The sequence below is a fragment of the Tachypleus tridentatus genome, chromosome 7 (assembly GCF_004210375.1).
Source record: "Tachypleus tridentatus isolate NWPU-2018 chromosome 7, ASM421037v1, whole genome shotgun sequence".
NCBI lineage: Eukaryota > Metazoa > Arthropoda > Merostomata > Xiphosura > Limulidae > Tachypleus > Tachypleus tridentatus.
Genome location: NC_134831.1, coordinates 16,551,401 through 16,566,150, shown reverse-complemented (window position 1 = coordinate 16,566,150; position 14,750 = coordinate 16,551,401). Strand labels below are relative to the sequence as shown.

At 33.2% G+C, this 14,750-nt stretch overlaps 1 protein-coding gene across 8 annotated transcripts in view; it reads left to right on the top strand.

Annotated features, from left to right (window-relative positions):
* Positions 1-14,750, top strand: part of LOC143255200 (atrial natriuretic peptide receptor 1-like) — a 140,911-nt gene that overhangs the window by 85,666 nt on the left and 40,495 nt on the right. For 5 of the 8 annotated variants that reach the window (XM_076510482.1, XM_076510480.1, XM_076510487.1 and 2 more), the window contains 4 exons: positions 4,847-4,921; positions 6,036-6,164; positions 6,741-6,818; positions 8,709-8,813. In XM_076510482.1, the coding sequence (XP_076366597.1) occupies positions 4,847-4,921; positions 6,036-6,164; positions 6,741-6,818; positions 8,709-8,813 (387 nt within the window). The remainder of the gene's footprint in view (positions 1-4,846; positions 4,922-6,035; positions 6,165-6,740; positions 6,819-8,708; positions 8,814-14,750) is intronic. The other 3 variants (XM_076510483.1, XM_076510484.1, XM_076510485.1) reach the window with 1 other exon arrangement.

Here is a 14,750-nt window from a genome sequence, read left to right as displayed (position 1 = left end):
CACGCATTTGGGTACTTTTACCACGGACATTATCCGTTATGATAATATGTTATAACAGTAATGGATCGATAACAGTAATGCGATATTTAATTCATTATTGTTTTACAAAGCTCATTTGATCGCCTATTAACAATTTATATAATGAATAATTTGTAAGCTACTAATATATATATACTCTTCTATTATTACATTTAATGGAAGTATCTTTGGGATTATAGTGTAATAAGAAGTCGACTTGAAGACCAAGTTAGTACTTAGAAAAAGCCTTCATATGTATAAATCAATAATGGATTTAAAAAACTCGTAATTATTGATGTTGAAAAAACAATAGTATTAAATCACTGTGTTTGTTGGGAACTGAACACAAAGCTAGACAATGGGCTATTTATACTCTGCCCAGCACGGGTATCGAAACTCAGTTTCTAGCAAGTTGAGTCCGCAGACACGCCTGTGTCCCAATGGAGAACAGAAACATTAATAAAAACAAGTTACAACCGTATAGTCTTCATTTGACATAATAAATAGTTCAATTGTCAACACTTATATATGAAATTCATATATATTATTCACACGCCCAGGTAGTGCATTTGTATTAAGTTTTATTATATACATTGTAATCCCTAAGGGTATTCCTTCTTGCCTGTATTATGTTTTACATTTATTAAGAAATCTGCTCTAATTAAAAGTCATTCACAATAATTATAGTTATACAAAAATATTTACGATTGAAATTTGTAAAGAAAATTAAAGGTGTCTTGATTTAAGAAACCGATAATATCTCATATTTTCATATATGTATTTTGCTTTGAATATTCCTCAATGAACTGAAAATTAAAAAGAAACTGTCCTGTAGCAAATATGACTTTCATGACATTGTTGAGATGGTCCCTGTACATATCAGTGACATGACAACACATTAAATACTTTTTTATGGGACTAAATACAGGACTATCCATAAACAAATAAACTGTACCTCAATGTACTGAAAGTTTATTTCTTTTGTCAAAATTCTCGCAAGATTGGTTTGGTTTATTAGAAATTTCGCGCAAATCTATTCGTGAGTTATTTGCATTGCCTGTCCCTAACTTAGCTGTGATAAATAGAGGGAAGACAGCTAATCAACATCACCTATCGTCCATTTTGGGGCTTCTTTTCACCAACTAAAAATGGGGTTAATCATAACATTATTACGTTTCCACGACTGAAGGGAGGAGCACTTCCGGTAATGGGTTTCGATCCCACGATCTCAAGATTACGAATTGAGTGTCCAACCACCAGATCGTAACAAGTCTTATAGTTCCGAGAATTAAATACGAATTTTAGATGCCTAGTTTTCTGATACAGATATCTGTGCTGACATAATACTTGTGACAAAATCTCGAATCCTCATGTATAGTAATTGATTAAACTATTTAATTAACTATTTAAATATATTTTATAAACTACGTTATATAATTTTAACTTGAACAGTATTATCATATGATATTTTTATTGAATCTTCATATGTTCTAAGAGTTTTAACAGTTAGACAAGTTCCTTTTGATTATTTGGTAAAAAAAAATAAAGTACAGCCCACTTAACGAAAGAACAAGCGTTTTATTTCATCAGTTGAAAGTTTTACAAATTCACCAAGCGATAGGCCTAATTCAGAAATTTAAAATAAAAATTTCTCTCGTATGTATACTATAAAGCCAAATTTGCCTAACTAATACTTTCATTAACTCTGAAGTTAATCGACGACACTGTAATATACTCAGGCCTATGTTAAATTAGTGTGCTTTAAAACTTTCTAAATAGTCAAATATTAGGACTAACGGTTGATGTAACAAACTGACGTTGTTAGTGTATGTGTTTGTTTGAGAGCAAAGACACATTGGGCTATTTTCTCTGTCCATCTTGAAGAATCGAACCCCGGATTTTATCGTTGTAAGTCTGTAGACCTACCGCTGTCCCACCAGGTGACAAACAATATTAGTAGCTAATGCCTCAATTATTTAATTTCAAAATGTTTATACTCGTTTTTACCTAAGTATAATTCCCTTTTACATAAACCTTCAGAAGAAAGTAGGCCTCCCATAATAGACTGTATTCAATACAACATTTTGTGATACCAGGATGTTGTAGGCTTGGTCCATTGGTGACTTATGATAATATATTTCTTTTTTTTTTGAAGTGAAAATTACTTCCTGTTGAGTTGACTCAATTATAGTTTTTAATCAACTTAAGTGTATAAGTTGTAGTTGTAGGCATATGACATCCTTCCGGAAGGTATGTTATATACACAATACGTTTTGCTTTTAATTAGCTTGGTTTCGTTATGTATAATATGTAGTACATTTATTTTCATTTTTATTTTAAAATAACGCTCTCATAATAAATATTTAGCTCAAAGTTGTTTTTTTTCGAACTCTGATATATCTTTAGGTTTACACTTTTGGCTTTTTCAAAAGCTGGTTGGTTGGAACTAAAATAAATAATTATACGTCTCTCTGTAAGATGCAGTAAAACTGAAGTATGCTGTGATAATAATACAATTACTAATACGAACGGGAGTAATTATACGTGTATTATATAGAAAATAAGGTTTAAATTACGCCAACATACAGGTTAAGTGCCTTTTCTTAATTTTCTATTCCTTGCCCACTAGAAATTGTCTAGATAATTACATGTGTTTTTATGTATTTTGTTTTCAAATACATTTACATTTGGTTAAACATATTCAAATATATTTATCAAATGTTATTTAAATGCTAATAACATTTTTAAAATAACCTAATTAATACTAACAGTAATTCAGAACACCGATTTTCATGATTCATTTTCATCTAAGTTTGTTTAGTTTTTGAATTTTGCGCAAAGCCACACGAGGGCTATCTGCACTAGACGCCCCTAATTTAGCAGTGTAACACTAGAGGGGAGGCAGCTACTCATCACCACCTATCGCCAACTCTTGGGCTACTCTTTCACCAACGAATAGTGGGATTGACTACAACATTACAACAATCCCAGCGAGCATGTTTGGGGTGACGGGGATTTGAACCCGCGGCCCTCAGATTACGAGTCTAGTGTCTTAACCACCTGGCTGTGCCGGGGCCAAGGTTATTAATCTTGGAATGGAAAAATGTTAGCTGTAGCTCTGATGACTTTTCCAAATGGTTCGTAATCAGTGTTACACGTTCGTTTATTAAAACAAAAAGGTTCGACCGTTGCTTTTTTATTCTTGATTATATAAAAACAATAACCAGCTTTGACAAAGTATTTCTTTAGAAGGTTTTATGAAATAATAAAGTTAGAAACAAATGCAGTAGTTATAAAAACTGTACGTGAGAATACTTGCTTTCTAATTTGACTTCTATTCAAACCAACTTTTAAGATATAAAAAGAGCTTCGAATCTCAAAGAAAAACGAATAGAAAAAGAATGCAATTACAAAAGTTTAAAAGGAACTTCATGGAATACTTTTGAAGTCGATGTAGTTTGATTTATTTCTGTAATCACAGTAAGATATTTTACCCTTTCAAATTTTCATAGCGTACAACGTGAGCGAACATTAGAAATAAGTATGGTCAAACAAAACAAACTGATCATGTCATTTCTTACATTCGTTTTCTTTAATAGCTTTGTCATTAAATAAACAAACGAAAAGTAGTTAAAAAAAAAGATCACTATCAGTTTAAGAATAACAAATAGTATAGTATGTGAACATCGCAAATAATGCATCGTATTCAAAATAAATTGCTCTGTTCGATTTTTTACGTTCAGTAATGAAAGTACAAACTTTAAAAAATTGCACGGACATTTGTTTTGTACGAAAAACTTGCACTTTAGTATCGATTTCTAGTGGCAAAGCGGGTATGTCTGTGCACTTCATACCATTAGAAATCAGGTATAACCCACCGTGTAGATACGTACATAAAAATACTTTAGTATTTTATTCTAATTTTTTTCTTGAACTTTATGATTGACATAGTAAAATTTGGATAGCAAATATCTGTTTCAAATCGGGCAAAGTATTTGATAAACATTAAATCCCACATTCATAACTTGATTATTGTATCAAAATCTGTGGGTCGAAAATCAAATACCCTTATCCATCATACTCGTCCTTTCAGACATGAAGGGTTTATAATATCGTCAGTCCCATTATCCTTTATTAGAGTGACCCAAGAGTTGGGGACGGGTAAAATTGGCTAGCTGTTTCCCCTAACTTTAAAATTAGGTACAATAGCTCCTGAGTAGCTTTTCTTCAAACTTTAACAAACAAGAAAACTATTGAAATGCGTCAATTTCCTTTTGAAGATTGGGAGGTCTGATATAAACATTCATACTTTTTAAATTATAATTCTGTAAACGGTTTCGACATAATGAACTAGATTTTGTACTAGAATAGCTCACAAGGAACATGCTGTATTGAAGGTTACGTCTCTTAAGTGTGTGTTGGTTGAAATTATACATAAAGACCTGCGTAATGGTTGAGTTAAGTTTCTGAATCCCTATTTTATTATTTTATTGTTCATATCCTTATAAAGGTTTCGCAGTTAATCCTTATAATTACTGCCACAAGTCACACAATAACTTTTTAGTACAACTTTATTAGCGTCATATACAATTAAATTAAAACAAACATGATTTTCACTCACAAACCTGGAACAGGTACATAGTGTCTATAAAGTTTGGTGATCAAGGATAACAAGATGAACAAAACAGGCCTAAGATGAACAAAACAGGCCTAAGATGAACTTAAGTCTATGGATGTTGAGGACAATGTTAACTATTTCATAACAACTGTAAAGCTAGATATTGTTTAAATATTGGGTCTTGTAAGTGCTTGTTTTTCATATTTTCAGAGCTCCTGCTCTGAAGAGACTTTGGCCTCTTGCAATAAAGGAAGACAGGTGTTCACGAAGACAGGATATTACAAGGTAAAAAGATGGTTTACAGTAATGAAACGGTAATTATTGCAATTACTAATTTAATAACCTCTAAGTATATGACGTTGTTCTATAAAGCAGTTCATTTCAAATAATGTTGCTACAAGGCGAGTGCTATAAAGCTCTCCGTAGTAACTTCGCCAAATAATTAAACTTTTTTCGTGTATTTTTCATGTATGTATAATGTTTGTAAGCGTCGATTTATGTGGTCCAATCAGCGTAGAATCCAATTAAAAACATCATTAAAAATTGATGGTGAAATATACGATGCAGGTTTTATCTGGTAACACCTTATGTTTAGAAACCCTCTTCCGGTTTTAAAGGATATAATTATGCAAGTTTAGAAAGTAAAATATTTTGTAACTTCGAAATATGCTGAAGCTTATATGTATGAAAGGAAATTAATTAATTTAGTTTTACAGACATTAAAATCCATATGGTTATGAAGCAACTGTAGATGAGTTAACATAGATTGGGCAAATATTCCTGCTGTGTTTGAATTTATTAGCAATTTTAATCCAATTATGAAGACCTATATATCACTTTACATCATTTTGCTAGACTTTTACTTGTGTTTAAAACAGTATCTTGTAGTTGTGAGTTAAAAAACAACAATGGTATTGAAAAATTGGTTAAAATTGTGCTTGTTTTTTTTAAATGTAATAAAGTACTTACTTATAATTACAAAGAAATTTTAAACTCTTTTAACTGCCATAAACTTAAACTTATCCCCTCTCGTCGTGGCGATTCCTCGTAGGTCGAGAATGATGGTCCTCCAAGTTCATATATGGGTCCGGAGATGGCTAATGAAGCCAATCCTTGCTGCACAGATCTTCTGGCAGTAAGGGTAGGTCAGTTCAGAGGGACGGAGAGGTTTCAGTAGTAGCTGGCGTTGTTTCTTCTTCTGTCACTTCTCTCCAAAATGTTATCTTCTTGATGACTCAAACAATTCTGCTCCCTGATGGATGAGGGATTTCCAGGTGGTTCGGTCGTGAACGAGAGTTTTCCAATTGTTAACATCAATGTTGCAGCTTTTGAGTGTTTTCTTCAGACTATCCTTGAACCGCTTTTTCTGTCTGCCTCTCATTTGTTTCCCATTTTTCAGTTGACCATACAGGAGTTGGTTCCGGAGTCGACTGTCATCCATTCGGAGCATGTGGCCTGTCCATCGGAGGTAGCTCTTGATGATGGTGGCTTCAATGCTGCTGGTCTTGGCTTCTTCGAGGACGCTGAGGTTGGTTCTGTATTCCTCCCATTTGATCTCGAGAAGCACATTTGGTGGAAGTAGTCCATTTGGTTCAGGTGTCGACGATAAGTAATCTATGTTCCATACAGGAGGGTGGGGATAACAACTTTCTTGATAAGTAATCTATGTTCCATACAGGAGGGTGGGGATAACAACTTTCTTGATAAGTAATCTATGTTCCATACAGGAGGGTGGGGATAACAACTTTCTTGATAAGTAATCTATGTTCCATATAGGAGGGTGGGGATAACAACTTTCTTGATAAGTAATCTATGTTCCATACAGGAGGGTGGGGATAACAACTTTCTTGTATACGAGTATTGTGAAGAGCACATATATATAACACAGTTCTGAAACGTTGATATAAATCACACGTTAGTTTGGAATTTTGCAATACCTTGAAGAAAAAGTATTCGTCTTTAAAGCTTCCTAAGCTTACTAGTTTCAAATTATAAATAGATGATGAACCATAAATCAGTTTTATTCACTTTCTTCTTTGTAATTAAAATCTAACGTTTTGATGAAGAAATGATTTATCTTCAACTCTCTTTCTCTTGCGATTAGGGAGCCATTGTAGCCATCAAACCTCTTATCAAGACAAGAATAGAAATCCACAGACCTTTACTGCTGGAATTGAAACGAGTAAGATTGTTCTGTTTCTCACCTCGATAATTATTTTTAATTAGTAATTGAAGAGTTTATACTGATTGCTTTGACTTATATAGAAGATTGAGTGTATTATTTAAAACGACTTTGAATATTAAGATTAATTTAAAGTCACGGTGGAACGGAATGTACCTGAACTACATTTTGACATTGTTTGGTGTGTTTCAAATAATGCATAGCCACAAAAAATTAGTCGCTTTTGGGAATGGTGTGTAACAGTCCTTTACGATGCAAGATGTCTTTACACCCAGATCATAAAGAGGTGTTCAGATCATAGATTTAAGATTTCCTTATACTTAAAGAGAAACAAAGGAATATCGATCAACGTGGGTCGGACGAACCATCCAGAAATGTACCTGCAGCAAGCCGTACTCAGTCACGATATATGAAGTGCGACGTTATGTCATATTTCTGATACATCCGTTCCACCACAGCTTTATGTTGGTTGTGGTTTTCACATGATATGCTAGTTTACATATTCAAAATTATATTAATTTTAAGCACTCAACACTTTGCAACCTCGACTTTTTTATTACGTGTTATCTAGTGTACACGTCCACGGACTTACTACGTTAAAATTTAAGGTTGGATTCCCCGCAGCGGACAGGGCGCAAATGGACAATTGTGGAGCTCTGAGCTAAACAATAAATCTTATTACGTTTATAGTTTCTGCGAATAAGATATTATGCAACATTAATTATTTTGATAACCTGTATGAAAATAATCGTAAAACAAAATATGGCTGGCAATGTTATTTCCAGCACAAATCTAACACGGAATTTCAGCGTTATAATATATAATACTTACTGTTGAATCACAGAGGGTAAAAGGAAACGTGTAACGTACTCCGTTCTATTGAGTTACTTCGTTTATGGAGGAAATCCATACAAACTTTCCGTGTTTAATCAACCTGGAGTATTTTTATAAGCTTCTATCAAATAAGGTTTAAAATCAAGGGCGTAGATCCTGGGGGGATGGGTGGGATACATCTCCCCTTCATTTTAGGTGGGGGTATGGTGCATACAATCATTCCCCCCTACAGTTTGGTCTGTTGATTTGTTTTATTGCATCACAGGCCTACAAATTGTGTGTTTGTTTTTGTGATTCTCGTGTTCTTACCAATCGAATTACATAATTAGGCCTAGATGTAGGCTTTTTCAGTAGCCGTAATGTACATCTTTAATATAGGCGTGCTTCTAAGCTTTTCGATCTAAGCGATAGTTCGTAAGTATCAGTCAGTAGGCCTAAGTATATATGCAAGTATCGTGGCAACAAGATTACTCTGTGACTGCATGTTTACAGCTTTCAGGCTCACGTAATCAGAGATTACCAATTTGCAAATTGAACAATCCATATAAGTGGTTGCAAAAATCATCCCCCCATCGGGTGTAAAAAATTTACGCCCCTGTTTAAAATAAAGCATTGAATAATTACTTTATTTTCTCACGACTTCTAAAGCTTCACTGATGTTCTCGTAGTGTAAGTTGTATCATTTTATTTCAAACAACAATACACCAATTAAACAATACGAACTTCTGAGATGCCGCTTGCAGCACTGTTGATGTGTCGTGTCCAACAAAGTTCACGAGTTATCGAAAACTGTTCCGTATATATATATATATATATATATATATATATAAAGTGATGAAACACGAAATTTTCACCCAATATTTTGGTGAAATACTAAACTATTAGTCAGAATTTTTGAAAAAAATCTGATTAATTTTACAATTAAATTAGTTCTGATCATATTGAGGTGTAAAGTTGTGAGAAATGATTATTTACCGGTCATATCAAGAACAGTTAATAACTTATGTAAACTTCTTGTTGCTACAGTATTATCAACGTATATCTTATGTTGCTTAGATGAAAGATTTACAAAATGATCACATTGTTCGATTCATCGGAGCATGCGTAGAACCACCATATTGCTGTATTGTCACTGAATATTGTCCCAAAGGAAGTTTACAGGTTAGTGGTATGGTGCTGTTTTCAAGAAATTTGATATTGTGATATTTTATTTATTTTTATTTTAAAATATTTTAACACAATTTCTTGTTTATTACTCTGTTTTAATATACATGCATATTTTGTTGAAGTGTGTATTAAGCTGGTTTACACCGTAAAAACATTTTCTGGAAGTATAGTATAATGATTTTGTTTTCGCTTAAGGTTAACTTACTCGTATAAACTCAAACAATGTTGCATATATGGAATATCGAGCTCATTTTAAAAGCAAAATTTGCAGAGAAAGAGGATTTCTTTGACCATCTTCACGCAGTTTTTCTTTCAACGTTGTATGTGTTCAGTGTACAACCTGTCTTACAAAACACATTTTCGTATGCGAATATTTTGGGGGTATTTGTACAATTATAAATAAAAAAAATTCACCTGCTCTGTTGCTTTTTTGTAACTGATATTAAAATATTGAAAATACCTTACATAAAAAAAACATTTCCAATCGTTGTTACAGCCCTTACTAGATCCTGAGATTTCGGAGCTCGGTTCGAATACTCGCGATAACACAAAGTATGGAATACATAACTTCTTTCAATGTTCTGCTGGACACTTACGGCTTCACAAATCATTATATGATAATCTATAAACGTTCTACAGGTAAATGTAATAAACGAATGAGTTATTGATTATTAATATTGAAATTGATACAACATTCAGACACGTACATACATACAAATTTACTCATGTTGTTTCCATTATAGGTTCATAAAGCGTGTATTGTTTGTACGGTAAAATATATATATAACTGTGTTAATGTTACGTTAAATAATACGTCATTGCAAAAATACTTGATTGATAATTTAAAAGGCAAGATTTAATTATAAATGAAAAATTAATTAGTGATAAGCAATCGTTTTATAGACGATTTAATAATTAACTATCACATTAATGATTAATTGTGTTCTCATTGAGACGTGTATTGTATGAGTCATGAGTACTTATAAGCGCGTTCTCTACTTCATGGTAGGATTATTTAATTATTAATTTATTAAGTAATGAACTGGCATTTGCCATTATTTTTAGGATCAACCAACTGTATATAGTTAAACATTTTTTTAGATGTGAATTAATTAATTATAGGTGATTTATAGACATGATGAGACAAGCACTGTATGAGTCATGGCTGCCTAGAAACAATCTCTGACGCGAGTATCCACCATGACTTTCTGTTATGGCAATCTAGGAACTCGTGCCTGAAGGAAGAATTTAACAGGTTACATAGATACAGAATAAAAAGCATCAGTAACTTTGACAGAAAGTTAAAGCAGTTAGTAGGTATATTTAAATAATTAACTCATAATTCTTAAAGAGTGGAATATAGATCTGTGGTTTTTCTTGGTTCAAACACCATCCAAATGCTGCCTTACAAACTTACCATTTAATTAAAAATGACTCCATAAGGACTTTACAATCATGACTCTTTGTATTTTTTTAGAATTTCTAAAGCTATTACGTTATGGTTTCAGATGCTTCTTAATACCATAAGACAGCGTACTTTTAATGTTTAATATTATATTATACTAGAAAAATAAAGAATAAACTTTTATGAAACTTAACAAAACTTACATTTTATTATAATTTGCAGCTCTTACAGTAACTAAAATTAGGTTTAAGAATAGGTACGACGTATGGATTACTTGGGCCAAGAGTGTCCAGGTGGTTAAAACGTTTGATTCCTAATCCTCCTAACGTGCTCGCCCCTTCTTTTAGCTGTGGGGGCGTTATAATGTGACGGTAAATCCCGCTATTCGTTGGAAAAATAGTAGCCCAAGAGTTGGCGGTGAGTGGTGATGAGTAGCTTCCTTCTCTCTAGTCTTACACTGTAAAGTTAGGGACGGCTAGCGCAGATAACCCTTGTGTAGCGTTGCGCGAAATTCAAAAGCAAACCGAATCGATCACCAGTTGGTGCGATCATTGTGAAGTACACAAAACTATATTAAGCTTTTTTGTTATAAGAATGTGTCTTTAATTAAATTTCTGTTTATTATGTCGTCTCTGTTCTCTTTTAGTTCATTATCAGAACAGCTTTTGGTAACCTCTAAGAGTAAACAACAAAACAAAGTAGTATTATCCAACATCAGAAATCTTTTTAAAAACTCACAAACAGCAGAAGGTTCATAGAAGTTGTGACGCAACGTTTACGCAGCTAATGAGAACCAAACCATTTAATGTCCAATAAGAAGAGAAAACATTATTGATAACGTATATTGTGAATTTCTTCAGAGCAGTACATGTTACAGTAAAGTGTTGTATAATAAGAAAGAGTAACATCAACATAATTCGTTAAATATAAAGAATCCTTCTTTAATGGACTGATAGCGCACTGAGTCAATGTAGTTATGTATCACTAAAACCTGACTACCTCTCTTGAAACCATTCACATGTGATAAGACTCAATACATTCAGAGTGACAAGACAGGTATCTTTAATAACCGGAGATTCGATAAGATATGTACCGCGAAATAACTCTATGCTCTCTGACAGCTCAGGTTATGATAAATAAATAATTAATTTTATGTATAAGGTCAAACGTTAACAGAGTCGATGAGACATCTACTAAATTATAAGTTTACTTAATGTCGACCAAATGGTGAAAAAGTGATCAGTTACTTTTGTTATCCACGCTTACGTTACTTTTGTTTGGTTTGGTAACTTTTTCTTTACTTTATATATGCAAGTGTTACAATAAGAGAAGATTGCTTCGGTTTTAGCATCACATACCACTTAAAACATTTTCCTAGTGTCTTTTATGTTTTTCAATGGGTCATACACCTACTGTTGGTGATACCGGTAGCATAGAAGAGAAGAACATGAAATGCGTTCACCCCACAGTGTATTCACACGAGATCGAACGTATTTTAGATAAGTAGTTGTTTTGTTTTGAATTTTGCGCAAAGCTACACGAGGACGTTTTGTGCTAGATGTTCTTAATTTAGCAGAAAAACGACTAAGTGGAAAGCAGTTAGTATCACCACCCTTTCCCACTAATCACTGAATAGTTGGATTGACCATAACGTTATAATGCCCCATGACCTAAAGGGCGAACTTGTTTTGTGGGACGGGAATTCAAACCCATGACTCTCAGGGTCTGAATCAAGTACCTTAACCACCTAGGCTCAGATAAGAAAAAGTATAGTCAAAGATATTCAGTTACGGATAGATTGGTAAGGTCAGAAAGTAACAGTTAGAGCTGAAACTCATTTAAACACTAAGTTTCAATTGAGCTGTGTGGAGTTTCAGAAGATGAGAAAGACATACTTCTGTTACTACTTATTGATGTAATTTATAGCTAAGGTATCATGGAATGGTAAAGATATGTCTCGTTAATCTGTGTTATTTCGAAACCAAACTTTAATGGAGTAATTTCACTTTTTTGTCAGGCACATAGAAATGTGCAAGTAAAATAAATTAGGTAACAAAGCGAATGGAGTAGTCAGAGTATAGTTAATGGAAGAATAAGTGTTAAAAAGAAAGTGTTTTGATGTTCAAACCAACATTTCTAAATGTTAACTGATACAAAAATATGAAATAAAGATAAAATGTTTACGCCCAACAGTCAATTGATATAAGGTAATAAATTAATGAGAAATATTTATGCTTTTAAAACCGAAAATTGTAAACATTATTATTACAAAATTAATAGTTAATAGGAGAGAATTGTGTAGTTAAATTTAAAAATTATAAAAAAGTAATCAGTTCATTCAACGTTAAGAGTTAAGGAGAAAAATTTTCAAATAATTGAAACCGATAACCATTAATTGCAAGGTTAAAGATTTATGAGTACAGTTAATTATTATACTTATCACAAGATGCTAGTGTTGACTTTATTATATTTTAAATCAAATCTTTAAACATTTTTCAAGTTGTATTATAATATTTCAATTACACTATGATCCTCCATAGCTATTGAATGCAAAAATTAAAAAGCCTAATATTAAACATCTTATGACAAATAAGTAATTAATAATGTAACAATTGTTACTGTAAGAAATGGCTTACATAAATAATTTTTTATTCCATTACTTTTACTTTATTATCCTACGTGCCCTGATGAGCTTTGTAATGAGCAAAATTCATTTTTGGCAATGGAAATGATGGACATAGTGTTGTTAAAATACTGAATAAGAAATGTTGTGTTAAGGATATAGAAGCCTAGTATTAATGTTTTATGACAAGTACAATTAATTATTATCATGCTTCTCCAGCTAAGAAAGGCATTCACACCGTAACAATTATTGTATTAGCATTAATAGCTTAAAACCAGTTTTTACAGACATTGACTGGCTCAATATTATAAAGTTAAGAAGGAAGCAATAACTGTTTAAACCGAACAATCATACTTTGATGTTTGATATTTTACGTAAATATATTAGTACTGTTTGTCCATGTAACTACTTCGCAGGGTGTGGATGGACCTTCACCAAAATTGCCTGTGATGTCATTGGGTGCATGGGAAGACATACAAATTTTCCGTTTTGCAATTTTTATTAGTATTTTTGCGTGTGTTTTTTCATTACTATATTATATCCTATAGATGGATCTTCACCAAATATTGTATGGAAGCTCAGTGGTTCGATAGGGAGGAAAATGCTAAAATGTGGTTTCACATTTTGTTCTGCAGTTTTCATGGGCGTTTTTTTACAATTATATACTAGAAAAACAATTTTTCATTTACTAAAATAACCTTTCATTAATCATGAATTTTCATAACTTCAGTCCAGGGGACGGGTACTTCATTTACACCCTTGTGCAAATTAATTGAAACAAGACGGAAAATTACGATTTTTTCAATATTTTGCATTTTATTTCTGAGAATCCAAAAATTACTCACAGATTAATACATGATATGACCGCCTTTAATTTTCAAAAGATCATTAATCCGCTTTGGCATCGAGTCCACGTGTTGACTGCAATCTTACTAATTTTTGGATCGCGATACCACACCTCAATTATGGCCTCAATTAGCTTATCTTTCGTAGTATCTTTTCCCCGAAGTCTTTCTTTACAAATCGCCCAAAGATTTTCAATAGGATTTAAGTCCGAAGAATTTCCAGGCCAATCCAGCACCTTTATTCGCGTGGTAGTCATAAAATTCTTCACAAGTTTTGACGTGTGGCACGGATCCAGATCTTGCTGAAAAATGCCAGATCCATCTGGAAATCTCTTTTTTCAATTTTGGAACGACTCTTTTCTGCAAAACTTCGATGTACTGTGGTCCTCGCATCATACCTTCTACGATATGTACGCCTCCGACACCATAGTAGCTGAAAAAGCCCCAAAACATCTTCTTCAAGGGATATTTTACGAATTGATTGATGTGAGATCCTCGAAGTTTCTCACCTGGAGATCTGCGAACATGCAGACTTCTTTGACCCTGTATGAAGAAATGAGTCTCGTCACTGAATGCCACCTTCCTCCATTGTTCTTGCGTCCAGTTCTTGTATTTCAGACCCCATTGATACTGTTTTTTCTTCATTGAGTTGGTAAGAAATTGTTTTTTGACTGGTATCCTTGCCCTTTGACCGACATCAAGAAACCTACGACGAATCGTTGAAGAGCTGACTTTTTTCCTTTGATCTCCAAATCTCTTTTTATGACGTCACTTGTCTTCCGTGGATCTTTCACACTCTCCCTAACCACGTATGCGTCGTCTCTTGGTGTTGTTTTCCTTTTTCGGCCACATCTTCCTTTACGTTTCAAACTGATAGATCCGGTACTCACCTTGGCTTTGATTACACCGCTGACGGTCGATAGGCTAACACCAACAACGTCCGCGATTTCCCTGTAAGTCATGCCGGTGTGCTCGTGCAGTGTCACAATCTTTGTACGCTTTCTAGGAGTTACGTCTATTGTGTATAACGGCTGAAAGACGACTGATTAGCAGTAAAA